At 44.4% G+C, this 23,763-nt stretch overlaps 1 protein-coding gene across 2 annotated transcripts; it reads right to left on the bottom strand.

The window, feature by feature from the left end:
* Positions 1-96: 96 nt before the first annotated feature.
* lamb4 (laminin, beta 4) lies at positions 97-22,311 on the bottom strand. Of its 2 annotated transcripts, none has more exons than XM_046312192.1 (35): positions 22,209-22,311; positions 20,050-20,101; positions 18,965-19,122; positions 17,298-17,433; positions 16,874-16,947; positions 16,558-16,746; positions 16,233-16,296; positions 15,889-16,103; positions 15,620-15,740; positions 15,278-15,466; positions 14,891-15,046; positions 14,676-14,788; positions 14,434-14,513; positions 11,785-11,941; positions 11,513-11,644; positions 11,244-11,429; positions 10,975-11,087; positions 10,729-10,849; positions 10,453-10,624; positions 10,115-10,258; positions 9,185-9,416; positions 8,842-8,999; positions 8,511-8,738; positions 8,177-8,394; positions 4,476-4,572; positions 3,960-4,329; positions 3,697-3,857; positions 3,351-3,553; positions 3,003-3,206; positions 2,763-2,907; positions 2,449-2,656; positions 2,216-2,351; positions 1,895-2,065; positions 1,623-1,776; positions 97-1,475 (listed from the first exon to the last, which is right to left on the bottom strand). In XM_046312192.1, the coding sequence occupies exons 2-35, from the start codon at positions 20,072-20,074 to the stop codon at positions 1,336-1,338; spliced, it is 5,370 nt and encodes a 1,789-aa protein (XP_046168148.1). In that variant the 5' UTR covers positions 20,075-20,101; positions 22,209-22,311; the 3' UTR covers positions 97-1,335. The 2 variants fall into 2 exon arrangements, with proteins under 2 accessions (XP_046168148.1, XP_046168156.1); XM_046312200.1 differs by having other exon boundaries at positions 20,050-20,098; positions 22,209-22,291.
* Between the last annotated feature and the right edge of the window lie 1,452 nt (positions 22,312-23,763).

The raw sequence follows: 23,763 nt of genomic DNA, 5'->3' as shown, positions 1-23,763 counted from the left end.
ATGAAAAGCCATATCATTTCTACCTGTGAGGTACCCGGTTTTTATTTCATACCAACATTCTGCAACTTCATTTGACTTTTGGGAGAAACGTATAATTCCATGATACTATGTAAATACTGTAGCCTGGCTCGAGATCTGTTTATGCTTTCTTAGCCAACTCCTCTCTGTCGTGTTGTTTGTCTGACAGTCTAAAGCATATACAGATCTAGAACCTGGCAATAAAGGCTGCTAACTCAGGTCAATTGTATAGAGCACAGAGTCTTACTGAAGCAAAACAAGCATGGCAGTCAGCCATTAACAGCTGGATGGAAATGACATTAGTAGTAAGTGGTGTGTTCTCCTCACCACAAAGCATGGTCAATGAGCTGGAAAGAGGTAGAGAGAGAAAGAGAGGTAGAGAGAGAAATAGGTAGAGGGAGTAAAAGAGAGGTAGAGAGAGTAAAACCGAGAGGGGGGGGGTCTTAAAGTGGATGTGGGGGCTTAATGCAACTGACATCTGGGATTTTACACGTCAATTACAAAATTGACAATGTTCATTTAATGCCCCGCTATGCAAAAGGCAAAGAGAGAGTGAACATTCCGGGTCAGAGTAGTGACAAATGGACGCATTCCAAACCCAGCTGGGACCCATTCCAAACCTGAGAGTGTGTTAAATCTCATCACATCCTAAGCCAGGCTGGGGGCAACATTGTTTCAGGCCAATAACAAGCTCAAAAAAGACCTGTCAAATCTTACAAAGAGGTCTACTTCCACCAAAGACCAGGGTACAAACTGGAAAATGATTGGAAAGAATGTAGATGCAGAGTAGAGGTAGAATGTAGAGGTAGAATAACCTGAAAAAGGTCAGCAAGAAAGCTTTCCTCCTTTTTTCACATTAGACCATGTAAGCAGAAGGGTAGGTCAGGTTGGCTAAAATAATAATGCATATTACAAGATAAAGTCAAGAACGAGCACACAAGAGCCTTCTCTCTCAACTGTCAGTTTCATGATCACCAAACGCCTCCCTGTGGAGCATTAGGAGAACTACACTCTCAAATTCAGCCGCAAAACTCAAGAGCTTTTTATTTTATTTTATTTAACCTTTATTTAAACTAGGCAAGTCAGTTAAGAACAAGTTCTTATTTACAATGACGGCCTATCCCGGGAAAACCCGGACGACGCTGGGCCAATTGTGTGCCGCCCTATGGGACTCCCAATCATGGCCGGATGTGATGCAGCCTGGATTTGAACCAGGTACTGTAGTGACACCTCTTGCACTGAGATGCAGGGCCTTTTGTGGCGCAGCGGTACAGATGTCTGTGACCCTGAATCATCTCTTGATCCACCTTGGGGGTGTTAGGAGGTACAGTTAATGTAACCATCCACACGCGCAGCAATCTCCTTTTGGAGGGCTTCTACCATCTCCAGCAACATGGCAACCTCCTTGGCCTTGTCCCCTTTGTTTCTGATGAAGTCTTGGATCTTTTTCTCCAAGTCTGAAGCAACAAAGAGAAAATGAAGGCCATGATTAGTCAATTCTTTGAAACAGGTGTGTTACTGCTGGTGTGGAACAAAAGCCGGCACACCTCGTGGCTCTCCGGGATAGGAGTTGGATGGCTCTGTTTTAAAGTCCTGAGACTTACCGTCAATTTGTTGAATTTTTTCTTGGACGTCTTTTGCAACTTTCTCTGCCTCCACAGTAATGTTCTTCAGGCGTTCGTTGGCCGCTTCATTATTGGTCTGGTTTGTGTTTCCCGTCTTTAGCCTATCAAACAGCGCAGTCACCTTGTCAAGCCCCTGGCAAATAAGTCAGAGGAAAACAAAAACCCATACCTATTTAACATTATACTCACACTATCACAACATCGCACCAAAGTGGTAAGTGAGTAATGGTTATCAAGTGGAGACAACGTACCTTCTCTGCGTCAGCAGTGGCACCTATGGCTGCATCTGCATCAGCTTTGGCCTGCTCCACCTGCTCTCTGTTCATCTCGGTCTTGCTCTTCAGAACCTCAATCTCCTCCAGCATCTCTGGAGTTCTAGTAGAGTTCAAGTTAGTCTCTATGTTGTTCAGTGTCTTCTCAATCTGGGGGCCATGACAAATAGATCATGTTATGAGAAAGAGTCTGATGGATGTTTAGACTAATACTCACCAGCGGGAATGGGTAGAGGGACAGAGACAGAGAGAGAGAGAGCGAGAGCGAGAGAGAGTCGGAAGGTGTTAAGAGAGAATGACCTCTTTCATCATCTTGTCCGCCACGCCATTGCTTTCCTTAGCCTTCTCCAGGTCTTGCTCGACCTTGTCCTGTGTATTCTCAGTGTCCGTCATGGTTTTCTTGATATCCGTAACATCAATACCCCTGGTTCTGTCCCTAATGAATTGACAACCGTGGTACAAATATGGTCATTTAGCCTGCAGGTTTGTACAATGTGACAGTTACGCATATAAAAAACATGGTACTGGCTAACCTGATAGCCTGAGCTTTCTCCAGCAGGTCCTGGGCTGTCTTGGCTTGGTCCTTCAGTTTTTTTAGATCCTCCTTGAAATCAATGAAGTTGGTCAGCACGCCCCGGATGTTCTGGATCATGGAGCGGATGTCGTCCGGAGAGCCCGGCAGCTGGATGGCCAGAACAACCTTGACCAAATTCTCTATGTCTTCTGGCGCCACCATCTCATCTGTTAGCAGAGAAGTTGGCCACACAAGTCAAGTCAACAAATCACATTTTTAAGGGATCTTTACATGGAAAGTTCAAGCTTATATCCAGCCAACAATCACACTGACCTGTGAGGTAGTCTTTGACCCTATTGATGAGGTCCTTGGTGTCATTCTTCTCCCTCTTAAACTTCTCCTTGCTGTCAGTGATCTTCTTCTGTAGCTCCTTTGCCTGCTCATGAGTGCCTTGGGTCATCTGTTTGGCCTCATTGATCTGAACAGGAGAGATTGAGACTTGTGTCATATACTATTGTGTATTAAATATATATTTTTCCATTTTAAAGCAGAAATAAGTATTTGGGAACATGCCTTGATCTTGGAGTCCTTTAGTTTTTGGAGCAGGTCGATAAGGTCATTCTCTACTTGCTCAGCTGTTTTTGTGGCATTGTGGCTCACAGGGAAGCTGCCCTTGCACGTAGGACCCCCACATTCTCTCTGTCCCAGGAAGTCTCGACACAGCGCACCCCCACACTCTGATTTGGAGCATTCCTCATCGCCTGGGCCTCCACAGATCTAGGAGGAGCCAAAGAGTGTAACATGGTTGATATCCTGACTACCAAAATGGTGCTGGCAACAAGTGAAACAGACTGCCATTCACGCTAACGCATCACTCGATTGATGCCATGCAGTGCAAGCACTACAATAAGGGACACTCACGTTTTTGTTGAGTTTGGCCACACTCAGAGCCTTGACCTTCTTCTCCAGCCCCTCCATGTCTCCCAAGATGCTGCAGCTGGACAGATGGTCTTTGATTTCCTGCCGTGTGTCCATGGAGTTCTCCAGGGCCCTCTCGGCCTCCTTCACCTTCTTCTCATCAGCCATGAAGTCTGCATGCTGCTTCCGGATCTTCTCCAGGGCCTCTGGATCAGCATCAAAATAAAAGTCCACACGAATCAGAAACCCTTTACATTTGATCACATTACATTATATAGAGTTGCTCTCTACACACAGTGAAGTTACAGTGAATTCCATTTGATTTTGTAAACAATATGGCCCTATGTACCCTGCATTTCTTTTAGATCTAGTGTTGGAGCCTCGCCGATTTTGTTCCTTAAGTTATCCAACAGCATCTTGAACTCGTGGTGGATGTTGTCGATCTCAGTGTTCAGAAGAGATGATGAGTCCACGATGATGGCGTTGGGGTCTATGGAGTCTTTGAGCTTCCTGTGAGGAAGAGAAATGTGTATAGCTCCAAGATTACTGCTAAACGTACCGTGTAAATCAGTTCACCTCATGGCTCAATATTCAGAAATGCTGTTTACATACGAGATTATGACACACAGCTTCTCCACGTCTTTCACCCGAGGTAGCGATCTCCCTGTCAGGTTCCCCAGATAGTCCAGCTTGGAGTGCATCTCTAGCATTCGTTCCAACTGACGACTGTGTCCAGGCTCCAGCTGTTCGCCGTGGGGAGGGATGAAGGTGCGCATCCTCTGGGCGGCACGTTGGACGTCGGTGACGTTGTCCGCCCACAGGACGGCACAGGGGTGGCACGGGAGGCAGGCGGGGAAGACTTGGTCATACCCAGGGGCACACTCATCACAGAAGATGCCCATCACACCAATGCGGCACAGACACTCACCCGTCAATGGGTTGCAGGCGGGGCGGTCGGTACCCTCCATGTTACAATCGCAGGCTACGCAGACGTGATAAGGAGGGAAGGGACAGGTGGCAATCATTATTCTTTTACTGTGAAACACTATTGTCTCTCTTTGTGGTGCTAGAATCTAAAAGATCCAATACTTAGCCATTTGTCAATAATCACTTTCGGCCACAACTTACAAACACACTGCAGGTCAGGGTTCCCAAAGTGATTTTCCCCACACTCATCACACTGTCTTCCTCCAAACTCAGTACGACACTGGCAATGACCAGTCACCTAAAGAGTCAAATATGAAGACTTATATAGTTCGGACAAACACATATCTCATTGTACCATGCTTTGACATAGAATAGTATAGAACACTGTCAGGTCCATAATTATTGGCAACCCTGATAAAGATGAGCAAAGAAGACTGTATAAAATCAATAACACAAATTCTGAGCTATATTGTATGCTACATTTTATTATTGTTATTTTATTGTACACTAATACAATTGCTCAGAGAAAGGGATTTTGTTTAAAGGGGAGGTGCAGTCAAAAACGTGATTCCTCTGTGTTTTATAGACTCTGAGCATACAAAATAATAGTAACACTCGTAGTATCAAGTTGCACCCCCCTGCCTTTTGTCCTCAGAACAGCCTTAATTTGTTGGGGTATGGACTCTTCAAGGTGTCAAAATATTCCAAAGGGATGCTGGCCCATGTTGACTCCCATGCTTCCCACAGTTGTGTCAAGTTGCCTGGATGATCTTTGGGTGCTGGACCATTCTTGTTACACGTGGGAAACTTGAACATGAAAAACCCAGTGGCGTTGCAGTTCTTGACACAAACCGGTGCGCCTGGCATCTACTACCATACCCCGTTCAAAGGCACTTAAATATTTTGTCTTGCCCATTCACCCACTGAATGGCCCACATAAACAATCCATGTCTCAATCGTCTCAAGGCTTAAAAAACCTTCTTTATCCTGTCTACTCCTTTTCATCTAAAATGATTTAAGTGGATTTAACAAGTGGCATCAATAAGGGATCATAGCTTTCACCTGGATGTTCCTAATGTTTTGTACACTCAGTGTATATTTAAGCAATAAGGCACGAGGTGGTGTGGTATATGGCCAATATACCACGGCTAAGGGATGTTCTTTGGCACGACGCAAAGCTGAGTGCCTGGATACAGCCCTTAGAAGTGGTATATTGGCCATATACCACAAACCCTAGAGGAGGAGCCTAACGGGAAGGATGTGTTACCTGAAAACTAGCTGTTTTTGGCAGAGAGGAGGGGGAAATCTCTGTTGTTGGTCTATTAACTTATAACACCTGGTGAAGAAAATGAAACCCAGCCAAACAAACTGAAATTGCAGGCGGTCTTTTCAAACAGCACATACACTAAAAGTGCATTATCATCATTTTTACAATGTTATTCCAACCTCAGCGTGGAAATATACACTGAGTGTAAACAACAGGAACAATGAATGTTCAACAGGAACTGACCAGTTGAATCCAGGTATGATCCCATTATTAATGCCACTTCAAATCAGTGCAGATGAATGGAGGGAGACAGGTTAAAGAAGGATTTTTAAGCCTTGAGACAATTGAGAAATGGATTGTGTGTGTGTGTGCCATTTAGGCCAGACAAAATATTTAAATGTCTTTGAACGGGTTTATGGTAGTAGGTATCAACAGTCACTCAACAGTTTCCCATGTGTTTCAAGAATGGTCCACCATCCAAAGGACATCCAGCCAACTTGACACAACCTTGTAGAGTCCTTGACCCAATGAACTGAGGCTGTTCTGAGGGCAAAAGGTGGTGCAACTCAATATTAGGAAGGTGTTCGTAATGTTTTGTACACTGTATATAAAACACAGGAAAATCGTATTTTTGACCTCCCCTTTAAACAAAATCTTTCTTCGGGCAATTGTATTAGTAAACTATAAAATATAATTTTCCCAAACAATGTGGAGCATACAATATAGCTCAGTATCTGCACTATTATTTTATGCAGTCTTTTTTGCTCATCTTTAACTTCTTATGGCTGCAGGGGCACTATTGAGAAGCTTGGATGAGAGGTGCCCAGAGTAAACGGCCTGCTCCTCAGTCTCAGTCGCTAATATATGCATATTATTATTAGTATTGGATAGAGAATACTCTGAAGTTTCTAAAACTGTTTGAATGATGTCTGTGAATATAACAGAACTCATATGACAGGCAAAAACCTGAGAAGAAATCCAAACAGGAAGTGAGAAATTTGAGGTTGGTATATTTTCAACCCATTGCCTATTGAAATCACATTGGGATATGAATGAAGATTCACTTCCTAGGGCTTCCACTAGATGTAAGCTGTCTATAGAAACAAGGCTTCTACTGTGTTGTGGGACTGAATAAGTGGGGAATGAGTCAGCTTACTCGCAGAGAGCCATTTCCTGGTCACACGCATAGCACATGATATCTTCCTGCGCTCCGTTCCTCCTCAAGACACAAAGCAATTCTCCGGTTGGAACTTTATTAAAGATTTATGATAAAAACATCCTAATGATTGATTCTGTACTTAGTTTGAAATGTTTCTTCGACCTGTAATATAACTTTTTGAAGTTTTTGTCCGAAGAAATGGTTGACCAGAATCAGCGATTGGATAGATGTACCAAACGAACTAACAAAAGCAGCTAATTGGACATGAATAACTGACATTATCGAACAAATCAAGCATTTATTGTGGACTTGGGATTCCTGGGAGTGCATTCTGATGAAGATCATCAAAGGTAAGGGAATATTTATCATGTAATTTCTGGTTTATGTTGACTCCAAAATGGCGGCTAATTGTATTATATTTCTGAGCGTCGTCTCAGATTATTGCATGGTTTGCTTTTTCCGTAAAGTTTTTAAAAAATCTGACACCGCGGTTGCATTAAGGAGAGGTATATCTATAATTCCATGTGTATAACTTGTATTATCATCTACATTTATGATGAGTATTTCTGTTGAATCGATGTGGCTATGCAAAATCACTGGACGTTTTTGGTACTAGTGAATGTAACGCGCCAATGTAAACTCAGATTTTTGGATATAAATATGAACTTTATCAAACAAAACATACATGTATTGTGTAACATGAAGTCCTATGAGTGTCATCTGATGAAGATCATCAAAGGTTAGTGATTAAATTCATCTCTATTTGTGCTTTTTTTGAGTCCTCTCTTTGGCTGGAAAAATGGCTGTTTTATTCTGTGGCTTGGTGGTGACCTAACATAATCGTTTATGGTGCTTTCGCTGAAAGCATATTTGAAATCGGACTCTGGTGGGATTAACAACAAGATTACCATTAAAATGGTATAAGATACATGTCTGTTTGAGGAATTTTAATTATGAGATTTCTGCTGTTTTGAATTTGGCGCCCTGCACTTTCATTGTTGTCATATCATCCCGTTAACGGGATTGCAGCCCAAAGAGGTTTTTAACAAGGTTGCCAATCATTTTTGACCTGACTTTATACAGTTGAAGTCGGAAGTTTACATACACTTTAGCCAAATACATTTAAACTCAGTTTTTCACAATTGCTGACATTTAATCAGAGTAAAAATTCCCTGTCTTAGATCAGTTAGGATCACCACTTTATTTTAAGAATGTGAAATGTCAGAAGTTTACATACACTCAATTAGTATTTGGTAGCATTGAATTTTCCAAGCTGTTTAAAGGCACAGTCAATTTAGTGTATGTAAACTTCTGACCCACTGGAATTGTGAAATTATAAGTGAAATAATCTGTCTGTAAACAATTGTTGGAAAAATGACTTGTGTCATGCACTAAACTTCCCGACTTGAACCGCATCTTTATTTATCCATTATCCAAGTATGTAAAATGAAGTGCTAGGGAGTATAGAGGCCATGCCTTGTCACAGTGGTTATTGAAGGAGTTAGCAGGGTCACATTTGCACGGTTGGCACCCGGACTCTCCCTGAATGTTCCAGAAGCCGGTGGCACACTCGTCACACAGCGTGCCCACCGCGCCCGTCCGACACGGGCACTGACCCGTCAGCGGGTCACAGAAACACGGGCTGCCCAGAGGGCACTGGGTCACATCCGTTCCCTGCCGGTCACAGGAGCACTCTGGGGAACACGCAAACAAAAATAAAGACTGTAAAACACACATAAATAGCCACATATCCTATCCAAACAGCCATGAGATTTGATGACGATTTTGATACTGTGTGTCCCTGCTATACCTTTGCAGTCCTGGGCCAGTGCGTCTCCATAGTAGCCAGGCTTACAGCTCTGACAGCGGGGTCCCTGGGTGTTGTGGAGGCAACGCAAACACTCGCCCGTCACACTGTCACACGCGTCACTGTCAGCAGGGTCGATGTTGTTGTTACAGAGACACTCTTCGCAGCCGCCGCCGCCCGGCGCGGTCAGGTCGCCGTAGAAACCAGCGGAGCAGGCATCGCAGCGGAGACCTGAATGGAATGTGGGCGGGAGGTCAGTATTGAGCAGTCAAACTAGCCAGTAGCTTTCATCAAATGTTGAAAAGAGTGCACATGCAGAAACACACAAACACACCTGTGTGTCCAGCCAGGCAGTCACAAGTTAGGCTACCAGACTCTGGGTCCTTGTTGCAGGTGCTGGCAAAGAACCGTCCACTGGACTGAGTGTCAGGACACAGACAAGGCTTACAGGGCTCCCTGGAGACTGGGTCACCAAAGTAACCCTCCACACATCTGGAGCAACCAAACACACAACATTCATTGTTCAGTCTGATTGACACTGTGTGCACTGCACACTGGCAGATATGTGACTGTAGAAAGAATGATAATCAGAGAAGTCGGCACACGTAGATATGGAACTAGGCTATAGATATGGGTTGATTCTAGGGAAATTAATAAACGAATGAAAGAGACTTCACCTCTCACAATTGTATCCGGTGGAGTGCTCCCTGCAGTCCAGGCAGGCTCCAGTGTCCTGGTCACACAGTTCAGCCAGGCCGTTGCACTTACAGGGCCGACACAGTGGGAAGCCGTAGTACCCAGACAGGCAACGATCACAGCGTCGCCCGCCCACCTCCATACGACACGGACACTGACCTCTGACCTGGTCACATAGCTCCGCCACTGCACCGCGACTGTCACACTCACAGGCTGGAGGAGGGGAGGTGGGAAGGAGAGAGAGAGAATATCTTCTCTTATTCAGGAAAAGGTTTGGTCACAATCAAAACACAACAAAGACCTTACGGCATCTTTCAAACACACACACACACACACACACACACACACACACACACACACACACACACACACACACACACACACACACACACACACACACACACACACACACACACACACACACACACACACACACACACACACACACACACACATGGCCTCTATACTCGATAGCACTCCATTTTACATAGGGGAAAAAAATTAAGATGCGGTTGAAGTCGGGAAGACTGAAATAATGTCAGTCTCTCGATGTGCAAAACTGATAGAGACATACCCCAAGCGACTTACAGCTGTAATCGCAGCAAAAGGTGGCACTACAAAGTATTAACTTAAGGGGGCTGAATAATTTTGCACGCCCAATTTTTCAGTTTTTGATTTGTTAAAAAAGTTTGAAATATCCAATAAATGTCGTTCCACTTTATGATTGTGTCCCACTTGTTGTTGATTCTTCACAAAAAAATACAGTTTTATATCTTTATGTTTGAAGCCTGAAATGTGGCAAAAGGTCGCAAAGTTCAAGGGGGCCGAATACTTTCGCAAGGCACTGTATATATATTATGGTATGTAACCATAGAATGTAACCATAGGAAGCCGTTGTCATGGTGACATACGTGCACAGCCGTTGGGTCCGAAGCCGAAGTTCAGGGGGGCGCAGGAGTCACAGCAGCGGCCAACCACGTTGGCCTTGCACTCACAGAGCCCTCCGAATTTACTGCAGTAGGGGCCATGAGAACCCTGGATGTTACACCTGCAAACTGGAGACACAGGTAATGGCATTACCCATACACACTTTGGCTTTTTTTCAAAGTCTCTTACTTTCGCTCAGGGCTCAGAGCTCAGAGCTAGCTGAAAACAAGTGCTGATTTCTGTTGCCAGAATGAGTATATACCCACAGTGTACACTGTGATAGCGTGGAGATGTTGCTTAGTGTAGGCCAGGCTTTACTCACGCATGGCACCGTTGTGTATGCGAGCCGACAGGCTTCCAATGAGGCCATAACACACATCAGGCAGGGTCTCCTGCTCAGCAGCCAACTCAAAACAGCGGAATCTTCTGAACGAGTCCAGCTCACTCTGTGAACAGAAGTCCTGCACAGACTCCATCTTAGGGATCAGACCCATCTAGAAACAGGAAGTTGATGGGTTTAACCAGGGTACCTCAGAAGACTACATCTCCCATGACAAATGATATTCTGATAGAAATGATAAGGCGATGGTATTCTCACTGAGTCGACGAGGGTATGTGAGCTGGACTGAGGGTTAGAGTTGGGCTGCTTCCTAAAAGTGATGTCCACATAATATCTTCTTCCCGCGTTCAGACACACAGGCGTATCCAAAATGGCAACCCTGGGGACAAACACACAATCATAATGTTGTCAGACTTAGGGGTAAATACTGCACAATTCACCTCGGGTGTGACCTCAGGTTGATATTGGTGATATACTATGTTAATGAGTGCAGTTGTCTTTTACCTGGCAGCCCCAGATATGGTGAGGGTTTTCTCCCCTTTCGGGCTAGTGGGACAACCTCCGTCACCAGCCAATAATGGAACAATGCTCACAGAGGCCATCCAGTCATCTGGCGACTTCAGAGACCAAAGTAAGCACAGTGTCCAACTTTGAGGGCACAATAAATACAAGCTCAAACTCACACAGAAATGATTTCACACGAACACACATCAACACTTACAGCGTGTTTCCATGGTTTCAGATTAGTTTTTAGTTGCTATCGTTGCCCTCACCTCTGGTTCATAGCGGATGACTAGATGGTAGTCGATGGACGCTGGGAGGTTGTCCACAGTGAACCTAAGCCCAGCACCATCCAGGACCCGCACGAATCCTGGGCCGGTCCAAGTGATTGGTACATCTGGTGTCCTCTCCCGGGGCACAATCTGGAGGGCTGAGCCTGGGTCCAGGGGAATGGACCTCTGATGGAAAGAAACCCAGTGTTAGTTACTAATTAGTACTACGCCAGTACTGTGTAAGTAAGGTATTGAGCCATTGCTAGTACCTGTCCCTGTCTTCTCCTCCTGGCTTGTCTTTTGCTTCTCCTGGTCAGGACCAAGCGGCCATTTTGATATTTGATGTCATAGCCCTGCTGTCTGTAGTATTCCTCACACACAGGCATGTCGGTGGGTTTCAACTGGGGGAGGAACACACAGACATAAACTTAGTGTTTTTGAATTGCTGCCAAAATCCAATATCAAAAGTTTGACACTGAAGCTTTCCATCCACAGCCATTTTCCACAATGCTGGAGGTCAAATGTCATACTCAGGCCTCACCAGAGGGGAGGAGCTTTTTCCCTCCAGTGGGGCAGCGTTCTCTGCCTCGTACAGGTAGTAGTCTAGAGCAGCCAGGAAATGTCCCGGGGCAGGATCACCACAGCTCCGGCCCACCATGTTTGGCAGGCACTGACACTGGCCGTCCAATGAAGAGCACCTGTGGACATAACAGACAGGGAGATACAGCCAATCAGGTTGGACAAGGGAGCAAGACAGAACATGCTTAGCCTTGGGTGTATTCTGTTTCAGAGGTGAAACGTTCAGAATGTTTACATAGAAATGTATTGAGTAGGACAGATGGGATTGATGAGGAGTCTTTTACCTCACTGAAAAGAAAACCAGGTGCTACGTCAGTTATGTGAAGTAAAGGTCTAGTGTGGCCTAGGTATTCTAGTGGTCTAGGCAGCTGCTTCCAGTGCACATGTACTGCTGCTGGGTTCAAATCTGTCCCACTGCTATTTCGGCACACTCTTCTCCATCTTTCAGCTCTGTCCAAGACTTAAAAATATATACACTACCATTCAAAAGTTTGGGGTCACTTATAAATGTCCTTGTCTTTGAAGGCCAGCATCCCGGAGTTGCCTCTTCACCGTTGACATTGAGACTGGTGTTTTGCGGGTACTATTTAATGAAACTGCCAGTTGAGGACTTGTGAAGGATCTGTTTCTCAAACTAGACACTAATGTACTTGTCCTCTTGCTCAGTTGTGCACCAGGGCCTCCCACTCCTCTTTCTATTCTGGTTAGAGACAGTTTGCGCTGTTCTGTGAAGGCAGTAGTACACAGTTGTACGAGATCTTCAGTTTCTCAGAACAAGAATAGACTGAATAGTTTCAGAAGAAAGTTATTTGTTTCTGGCCATTTTGAGCCTGTAATCGAACCCACAAATGCTGACACTCCAGATACTCAACTAGTCTTAAGAAAGCCAGTTTTATTGCTTCTATAATCAGAACAACAGTTTTCAGCTCTGCTAACATAATTGCAAAAGGGTTTTCTAATGATCAATTAGCCTTTTAAAATGATATACTTGGATTAGCTAACAATGTGCCATTGGAACACAGGAGTGATGGTTGCTGATAATGGGTCTCTGTACACCTACAGTGGGGCAAAAAAGTATTTAGTCAGCCACCGATTGTGCATGTTCTCCCACTTAAAAAGATGAGAGAGGCCTGTAATTTTCATCATAGGTACACTTCAACTATGACAGACGAAATGAGAATCCAGAAAATCACATTGTAGGATTTTTAATGAATTTATTTGCAAATTATGGTAGAAAATAAGTATTTGGTCACCTACAAACAAGCAAGATTTCTGGCTCTCACAGACCTGTAACTTCTTCTTTAAGAGGCTCCTCTGTCCTCCACTCGTTACCTGTATTACACACAGGGGGTGAATGACCTGCAGAGAGCTGGGACCAAAGTAACAAAGCCTACCATCAGTAACACACTACGCCGCCAGGGACTCAAATCCTGCAGTGCCAGACGTGTCCCCCTGCTAAAGCCAGTACATGTCCAGGCCCGTCTGAAGTTTGCTAGAGAGCATTTGGATGATCCAGAAGAAGATTGGGAGAATGTCATATGGTCAGATGAAACCAAAAAAGAACTTTTTGGTAAAAACTCAACTCGTCGTGTTTGGAGGACAAAGAATGCTGAGTTGCATCCAAAGAACACCATACCTACGGTGAAGCATGGGGGTGGAAACATCGTGCTTTGGGGCTGTTTTTCTGCAAAAGGACCAGGATGACTGATCCGTGTAAAGGAAAGAATGAATGGGGCCATGTATCGTGAGATTTTGAGTGAAAACCTCCTTCCATCAGCAAGGGCATTGAAGATGAAACGTGGCTGGGTCTTTCAGCATGACAATGATCCCAAACACACCGCCCGGGCAACGAAGGCATTTCAAGGTCCTGGAGTGGCCTAGCCAGTCTCCAGATCTCAACCCCATATAAAATCTTTGGAGGGAGTTGAAAGTCTGTGTTGCCCAGCAACAGCCCCAAAACATCACTGCTCTAGAGGAGATCTGCATGGAGGAATGGGCCAAAATACCAGCAACAGTGTGTGAAAACCTTGTGAAGACTTACAGAAAACGTTTGACCTCAGTCATTGCCAACAAAGGGTATATAGCAAAGTATTGAGATAAACTTTTGTTATTGACCAAATACTTATTTTCCACCATAATTTGCAAATAAATTCATTAAAATTAATTTAAAATCCTACATTGTGATTTTCTGGATTTTTTCCCCTCATTTTGTCTGTCATAGTTGAAGTGTACCTATGATGAAAATTACAGGCCTCTGTCATCTCTTTAAGTGGGAGAACTTGCACAATTGGTGGCTGACTAAATACTCTTTTGCCCCAATGTATGTAGATATTCCATTAAAAATCAGCCGTTTTCCATCTACAATAGTCATTTACAACATTAACAATGTCTACGCTGTATTTCTGATACATTTTATTTTATTTTAATGGACAAAAAATGTGCTTTTCTTTCAAGACCCCAAACTTTTGAACCGTAGTGTATATATATATACTGTCTAGATTTCTATGAAATATGACCTATAATGAATTAAAATATGAGTGAAATTGTGAGATTTTCACTGGACAGCCACTTTAAGAAGTCATTATGTACTGTACAATGATGTTTTACATACGTGCTGCTGTAGGCTCCTCCATGGTCACAGTCACAAGGTGAGCAGGTGTGTACAGTGTTCCCCAGACCCCAGTAACCTGGCTAGAGAGAGAGAGCGAGACAGCAAGAGCGAGATAGAGTGAGAGAGATCAATCAGGTCGTTGGTGGCAGTAAGTTTATGGTGAGAGCTAAATCAAAATAAATGTGGCAGAAAGAAGCAACTCCATCGCTACAACACTGGTTGTCATGGACACATGATCCTACCAGACATTGGTCACACAAGGGTCCCATGGCGAGGCGTTGACATACACACTGGCCTGTCACCTGGTCACATGGGTAGGGGGTCAGGACACTACCCAGGGAGTTACACCTGCATCCTAAACACAGAGGACCAATCAGAGAGAGGGGATGAACCACAGGGAGGCCAGCATAGATATAGAATGAGTCAAGCAGATCTGGCTCTTGGTAAAGATTCTTACTCTGGCAGCCAGTGGGGTCCTCCTGGCTGAACCCGTAGAAGCCAAATTTACAGCGATCACACCTGTCCCCCGCCACGTTCTCCTTACACACGCAGCGGCCCGACACGGGGTCACACAGGCCGTTATCCAGGGACCCCGTCAGGTCACAGTCACATGCTGGAGCAGAGGGAGCCAATGAGATCCACCGTTAGAACAGGATGGAGAGAGATTGAATGACGTCATCATTGCACAGCTTCATGTAGGATGACATCAATGCAGGCGTCTATTGACTGCACTTCATGGGAGTAGTACAAGACTTACAGGGACAACTTCATATAAATCATTGGCAGATTATTTGCCAAGACCAAAAGCCCAATCTAGATCTAAACCTGCTAGAAGCTGACTTACAGATACAGCCCCGAGGGTCTTCCATGGAGAGCTGGGGGTCCTGATAGAGATAGGGTCGGCAGCGTTCACACTGGGGACCCATGCGGTCGTGTCGGCAGCCGTCACACACCCCCCCGCTGACCCCCCCACTGGCCTGGTACTGGTCTATGTCGAAGTGACACGTCTCCGAATGACCGTGACAGTTACACCCTAAGTGAAGAAACAAACACCAATGTAATACTTATACGATGTAATACACTCCCAATTATACTATTTTCCACATAAGCATTTCGGGTTTGAATTCCAGTCAATTCATGCATAAACACCAGTCAAATAGCAAATAGCCCATTAAAAGTGCATTACTTCTGCAGACATGTGGGTCAGATTGGCCGGCCGGCCTCCAGGGGACATCGTTGTAAAAGTCCTGGCATCTCTCACAGTTCGTGCCCACAGTGTTGTGTTGGCATACACAGCGCCCGTGAATCTAAGAGAGCAAGATCAGAGATATACGGCGGTAAACAATACTCGAAGAAACCAAAAGAAAAAGGAGAAGAAGAAAACCTGTTCGGGATTCAATGTGGCCATTATGGATACAGTACAACTGCTACATTCCCTTTCTGCGCCATTCTCACCACGCCAGGCTCATTTAAGACGTCACCCCGGGTGCCATCCACGGGCATACACATGCTGGCATGGCCATTACAGAAGCAGCTGCCGCGCACCACCATTTCGTACAGGGCATAGTAGTACTTCTCCTGAGGGTTCCTCTTCTTCCGCCCCAGTAGGGTGTCACCCAGGGTGAACAGATGGGTGAAGTTGACCCGCAGGTTGGTCAAGGTGATCTGCTCTGAAGGGGAGAACATTTCAAATGGGTGAAAGTGTGTGGGTTTTTTTTTATTTTTAAAATATATGTATAATTCTACATTGTTCCACTGATGGTAATAATGCAATGAAAAGTATGGGAGCTGTGTCTAACCTTGAATATGGGGAGCATATGGGTTCTCTATGTCAAAGCTTGGATCTAGAGCCTTCAACACCACCTGCAATGGAATCACAGATATGTGCCATAAGTTTGGTTATTGCGTTTTACGTGTGTGTGTGTGTGTGTGTGTGTGTGTGTGTGTGTGTGTGTGTGTGTGTGTGTGTGTGTGTGTGTGTGTGTGTGTGTGTGTGTGTGTGTGTGTGTGTGTGTGTGTGTGTGTGTGTGTGTGTGTGTGTGTGTGTGTGTGTGTGTAAGCCACTCTAGATAATTGTCTGCTAAAGGACCAAAATGTGAACGCGTGTGTGTTTGTGTATCTCACCTCTCCGTCAGTAGATGGCTCTGAGGCGGAGTATCTGCTGTCGCAGACGACGTCATCGGTGCTGTCAGCCGGCCCCTGTGAGACCCCAGGGAAGTGGGAGGCACAGTCCTCAGCAAAGTAACGGAACACCTTCCAACTGTACCCGTAGTCTTTGGACCTCTCCACCAGCATGGCGGCAGGACGGAAACTCTTCAAGGTCAACAAAAGGAAATATTAGCACAACGCAGGAAGTGGCAGTGCAGACAGAGCAAAAATGGTTAAGAACACTGTGTTATGGTTTGGCTGTGAGAGGTCTTAGACAAGGGGTGTTAGATACCTTGAAAGTGAGGACAAGATGGCTGAACTGGAACAGAGTCTCCAGATCCAGCCGGATACTGACTTGATGAACCCCTATGGATGGACAGTGGTATCAGTGAATGTTGTAAGAATACATTTACTGGTGTCAAGGACAAGGTCTTTTGTATCAGTTGTAGTCCAAAAGTCCCTAAAAAGGGATTTCCCATAGCTGTCATCATATAGTAAGCTCTAGCCGAGCCATTCTTAAGGTGTTGGAGCATTCTTGCTCACCTCTTGATATGATCCGACTTGGTTTAAATACATGCGTCAAATACGTTCGAGTGATGCAGTTCGCCCTGTCGGTACTCAGGCTAAAGCTCACCTCAAATACTTTCACTTAAGTAACATTATGTTTTTGACCCAGGCCTGGCTATCATACAAACAACATCTGGAGCGAGACCCACCGTTCTCAGACTGCCACCACTTCATCTTGCGCTCAGGGCCAAAGGTGGTGATGACGTTCTCAATCTGGTGGCTGTTTTGGTTGTTGTAGAGGTTGTAGGGCTGCCTGGAGTCACATTTGAAACACTTCTGCTCATCCTGAGAGAGACAAAAAGGGACATTTTCCATTTTGTTACTCAAAATAAAAGAGTGGTTTTACACATCTAATTGGTTTGTCATGGCAACAACTCCAATAACTGAGTGAGCGATTAAGTTGCAGTTTTTGTTCTACAATTAGTTCTTAACTGCCCCCCCCCCCAAAAAAAAGGAGGCAGTATTTTACAAACAAACGTAACTTATAAAGCCATAAGACCACAAATCATACAAAAGTGTATGGAACTTCCTTGCGATGGTAGGCGTGTGAGGACAAGGATTCACAAACACTGGAATAATCCCATTAAATCAACTCAGTCAGACAAGGTATGAACCAGAGGGCACCTTAAGAATCTACTGTTGTTCACAACTGTCAATCGGTAGTTAGAGAACAACATTTGTCATGCATCTGTTCTGACTAACTAATAAGAAATTGAATCAAATAAAAGAACCAAAATGAACTAGAAAATGACATGCAAAAGAGGAACACACCCCACAAACCTATCACCCTGTCAAGGGAGAACAGGGGGAAGAGCTGCGAGAGAGAAAAGGATAAGTAGAAGGAGAGACAGAAAGTGAGAGAGAAAGGCAGAGTGAAAAAGACAGAAAATTGAAGGGGAAGCAAGAGGACTATACACGCAATCATCATAGCGAGAGCAGAAAAATTAGTCCCAGAGCATGTTCAGGGAAAAGACATGTAATGACCTATAAATGTAGCAGATCAAGACACGTCTGCAGTATGAGGCATTTTAAGGGCGAGCCACAGAGCTGTCAATCAAACGGAGAGAGTTGTTCTAAAACAACACTTTATATACTATTCTAACCTTCAACGTCTGGCTTAAAGCCTGTTGAAATTCTGTAGATAATACTGACCAGGTTTGGGTATGTTACTTTCGAAATGTAATCAGTTACAGTTACTAGTTACCACGTTTTTTCAAAATCTGATAGTTACTTTTGGATTATTTTTTCCCTTAAGAGGCAATAGAAGACAAAAAGGATCCATCAAACGCATTTGGTTTGTCATCATAGCGGTCGCTGACTTGTGGTCAGACACACTCAGGTGAAATAAACTTACACTTGCAAACGTTTTCAATGCTGAGCTACATTTCATAGAGAAAACTAAGGCGTCAATGTATTTATTTTTTCTCGCAAACATCCTTTTTGAATTTAAAAGTAATCAAATAAGTAATCATCTAGTTTTGTAAAGTATCTGTAATCTGATTACCGTATTTTCTGCTGGTAAATTCACTGATGAACGTTACAGTTTTTTGTAATCAGGTTACATGTAATCAGTTACTCCTCAACCCTGGTACTGGCAAGCCCGATGTCTTTTTGAGTGGGATCACAGCTATAGTACCTGCACGCGTTTGTCAATCTGTCTGTCTGCGTTTGTGGGACATCTCTGTTAGGACATTACTACTGTGTACAGAAAGACAGGTAAACATACGCAGACAACACTGCCTTCAACACCACGTCTCTAATTTGTATTTAGGAACGGCGCACCACAGAGCCCCCCTATCAAGGTTTAAGTCCTGACCTCCAGGTATCCGAGGATGCAGTAGTTCTGGGGCCCGTTCCGTCCACAGGTGGAGGAGGCGGAGAGCTGGGCAGCGCGGCCCACCATCAGGTCCCCCAGCTGGGGGTGGCAAGAGTTGACATCACAGTCTTCCTGGAGGAGGGCCCCAGGTACCAGCACTGGAACAGAGAAACTGAACTGTCAGAGGCATCAAGAAAGTAAAAATGTTTGAATCCTTTTCTTTTGCTTTAATCTGTTTCGTGTTTGTTTATAGATGATAGATTAACACTAAATGTAAGACAGGATCCCAAATAAAAAAGTATGATGTCAAGGCTGCACTATAATAGCTAGATTATGGAAGATAATATTATGAGCATTGTGCTATTTGTTTTGGAAGGGTTTAAGCCCTATGCTCACAAATGAACAGCATAGTGAACGAGACAAAAGGATAGACGATTTGACTATAATTACAGTATGTGTAAGCTGTCCATATGTAAACATTACAGGTCATTATTAAAGACTTGTGTGCTGTTGATTATATCCAGACACTGTGATCATACACAAGCCAGATGTTGTTCTTCTTTTCATTTTCTAAGTAAACATTTTAAGTCAATTACAAATTGTTTTAAAGACATGCAGTCTTCGATGGGGCCTTTACAAAAATACATATTTTATTCAACAGAAATAAAAACTACTTTAAAAAAAACTAAAATAATACAACTTCATAAGACGACCAAAGTCACTTTTTATAACACTCAACATTTCTACTTGACAATAGTAAAGTTGTCCATACATGACTGAAATGATATCCACCATTTTGAATATTAGGGAAAATATGCAAATAAAAATGTCTCCCGCTAGACAAAGCAAGTGCCAGCAAGTGGAAATATTCTCCATCGGTGTGCAGCAAGTGATCACACGCTTGTGGAAAAGAGGACTCATGGACTATAATGGCAAAGAGATTCTTCCTGCCAAAAAACAAGACAATTGAATCCTGCCCCTGTTGAAACAAATAGCTCTGAGGATCTGTTTTTTCCCTTTTCTGCTACATGTGATTTGCCTGTCATCAATTCAAATAGTGCCAAAGGAAGGTGCATTCGACTTACACACGAGCAGGAACAGAGAAACCATCCTGCAGGTCGTTGGCTGCCAGACCTACTGAGTGGTAGAAAACAACCCAGAGTGTGAAAACACAATATATTTCCTAGATATTACTGCACTGTTGGAGCTAGAAACATAAGCATTTCCAATAAACGTTGATTTGACTTTGAAGACAGAGTCACCATGTTCAGTTCACTTGGACCCAGATTAAGCCTTTTCCCTGACAAAGAAGCAACACTCAATAGAGATGCTCTAATGGAGGTGCTATTTAGTCCAAGAATGAACAAGGGTCCAGTGAACCAGGACAAAGTGGTTATCAATGTCAAGGAGAAGGGAGGGAGAGGGTCTGTCAAAATGTAATTAGTCAGGTCTTGGTCATAGGTCAGACATTGAACAACACATGAACTGCTGAAATGAACAGAGACTTAGAGTCTTAGAGTCTTAGAGACTTAGAGTGGAGAGTTCATGTTCTGGACCTTTCTACCAGTACAAGTAGGTGAGGGTATTCACGTTATCACAGATAAATCAAGGTTTCACCAATATGCTGATAAATAGGTCCAGACATGCTGGGCAGGCCATTATTTTGGCTATCATGGCTATGCCCATATAGGATGACAACACCCCCATCCACAGGACACGAGTGGTCACTGAATGGTTTGATGAGCACGAACATTATGTAAATCACATGCCATGGCCATTTCTGTCTCCAGATCTCAACTCAATTGAACACCTACAGTATGAGAGACACTAAATGATGGAATTACTCGTGGAAGAATGGTGTCACATCCCTCCAATAGAGTCCCAGACACTTGTATCTACGCCAAGGTGCATTGAAGCTGTTCTGGCTCGTGGTGGTCCAACGCCCTATTAAGACACTATGTCGGTGTTTCCTTTATTTTGGCAGTTACCTGTATATTGTAACAGCAAGATAATCCTGCAGCAACAGGATTTGAACGTTTAGTCCAAAGGGTTACTTGATCGGTGGTTAGGCTATTAGCTGGACAAAAGTAGGCTACATGAAAAGTGCAATGCTGTTTAACACATGAAACTGTGTGTTAGTGTGGGTTTTCAGTGAATTTATGTAAATCATCTGCATTTGCTGCAGCGCAGGAAAATTCTCAACACCAGAAGAGTGATCCTAAACCACCACATGTTTAGGCAATGTATTGTAAACACAACGTGGCTGCAACAGTCAAGTTTACACATACCACAGAAGCCATTTGCTTCATCAGGAAATATTCCGATCATTCTGGTGATGTGATATTAGCTGGGCTGCAAATGCCTGTTGGTGGTGTGACTGATTTGACCGTCTCCCTAATTGTATGGGCTACTTTTCTCACATCGTGGGTCGTATAGCCAATTCACAATGGGAGACTTTCAATGCATGGCAGCAAAATAATACGCCCCAGGGGACTACATTGGAATGTACAATGCCGTATATCACTGTTCCCTGCAAAAGTGAACCCTCAAGGGAGGAATGAACCTCAATGGGAATGTATGGGCCTCAAGAGATAGCCTAAGAGTAAATCCGTATACTATGCTTCGACTTGCATCGTGGAACCAATCCATACAGTAACTCAAATCTCAGGTGAAAAACAGTCGCTAGAATTTAACGTAAAGCCAGCTAACCAACATAATGGAGCTGACATTGCCTGAATGCACATCAAAACAGTCATTTAACATCACATATAAAGATTGTTGGCAATAACGTAGGTTTTAATGGACAGTATACTGTAGAACAAAGTATGTACAAATTTCCTCGGGCATTTTGTTATCGCTAATTGCATGAAAACAGAATATGGTTTTCCATATGATCTTCTCCAACAGCGTGAATCGAATGAATGTCCCACAAAAGCCCTCACAGAGGCAGTGAAACGTGACGTCTTATCTCAAATACATCACACCAAATGACTGCCAACAACTCAGGAGAAAATAGTATGAAACCTAGATTTGAGATCTATGGGATACCTATATTTGATAAGTGATCTACTGCACCAGATTTGCCTCAAGCCAATTTCCCAATAGAGTATCTGATAAAAAAGAGGGACGATTCAAGAACAAAACGCATGTCCCATTCAAAGCTTATTGCAGATCAGTATCATAAGATCGGTGCAACGTTACAGTAGCTTTCTCATATCATAACGCAGACAGTAGTAGTACTTACAGTATGAGCAGTCTTCCCTGTACGCTTCCAGAATCAGCGCTTACCTGCTCCAGACCCTGACTGTGATTAGAGCGGTAATGACATGGAGTCTCAGCATGTAAGAGCACACCTGAGCACCATACAGAGAGAAAGAGAGAGAGAGAGAGGGGAAGAGAGAGAGAGAGAGAGAGAGAGAGAGAGAGAGAGAGAGAGAGAGAGAGAGAGAGAGAGAGAGAGCAGGCCAAACGAAGCCCCAGGGGGTGCAAGTGAAGGAGAAGAAGGATTAGGTTTCATTCAAAGCTGACACATCCCTCTCTGAGTTATAGCTGAGGTACAGTACATCAAGGGGGAGGGATTTACCTGGACAAAGACATGGAACACAGAGTGCACACAGAGTTACTGAGGTATGCTCACCTTCCCTGGATGTAGTACAGTATGAGTTACTGAGGTATGCTCACCTTCCCTGGATGTAGTACAGCATGAGTTACTGAGGTATGCTCACCTTCCCTGGATGTAGTACAGTATGAGTTACTGAGGTATGCTCACCTTCCCTGGATGTAGTACAGCATGAGTTACTGAGGTATGCTCACCTTCCCTGGATGTAGTACAGCATGAGTTACTGAGGTATGCTCACCTTTCCTGGTTGTAGTACAGCATGAGTTACTGAGGTATGCTCACCTTCCCTGGCTGTAGTACTAGTACATTCTAGTTTCTTTACTTTTATGTTGGTGTGGTTCCCAATCAGAGGCAGCTGTCTATCGTTGTCTCTGATTGGGGATCATATATAAGTTGTCCTTTTTCGTTTGGGTTTTGTGGGTAGTTATTTTCTGTTTAGTGTCTACACTTGACAGGACTGTTTCGGTTTTCACTCTTTGTTATTTTGTTCGAGTGTTTTGAGTAATACATTTATCATGAACACTTACCACGCTGCGCTTTCTGGCGAGAGACGTGACAGAACTACCCACCACAAAAAGACCAAGCAGCGTGGTCAGGAGGAATGGACGTGGGAGGACATTTTGAATGGGAAAGGATCCTGGACGTGGGAGGAGATCCTGGCTGGGAGGGATCGCCTCCCATGGGAGCAGACGGAGGCAGCAATTTTACAAGGGGTGGGGCAGCACACGGGGAGATTGGCGGAGACAGGGTTTAGACCTGAGCCAACTCCCCGTGCTTACCGTGGGGAGCGTGTGACTGGTCGGGCACCGTGTTATGCGGTGATGTGCACCATGTCTCCAGTGCGGAGTCACAGCCCGGTGCGCTATATTCCAGCTCCTCGCATTGGCCAGGCTAGAGTAACCATCCAGCCAGGACGGGTTGTGCCAGCTCTATGCTTGAGACCTCCAGTGCGCCTCCATGGCCCAGTGTATCCGGTGCCTGCTCCACGCACCAGGCTTCCAGTGAATCTCTCCAGTCCGGTGAGACCTGTTCCGGTTCCACGTACCAAACCTCCAGTATGTCTCCCCAGCCTGGTAAGCCCTGTGGCAGCTCCACGCACCAGGCTTCCATCTCATCTCCTCAGTGATGATCCATGGTCAGAAGCCTCCAGTGATGATCCATGGCACGGAGCCTCCAGTGA

This window comes from Oncorhynchus gorbuscha, linkage group LG02 (genome assembly GCF_021184085.1).
Source record: "Oncorhynchus gorbuscha isolate QuinsamMale2020 ecotype Even-year linkage group LG02, OgorEven_v1.0, whole genome shotgun sequence".
Lineage (NCBI taxonomy): Eukaryota > Metazoa > Chordata > Actinopteri > Salmoniformes > Salmonidae > Oncorhynchus > Oncorhynchus gorbuscha.
This window is presented reverse-complemented; position numbering and strand designations above follow the sequence as displayed.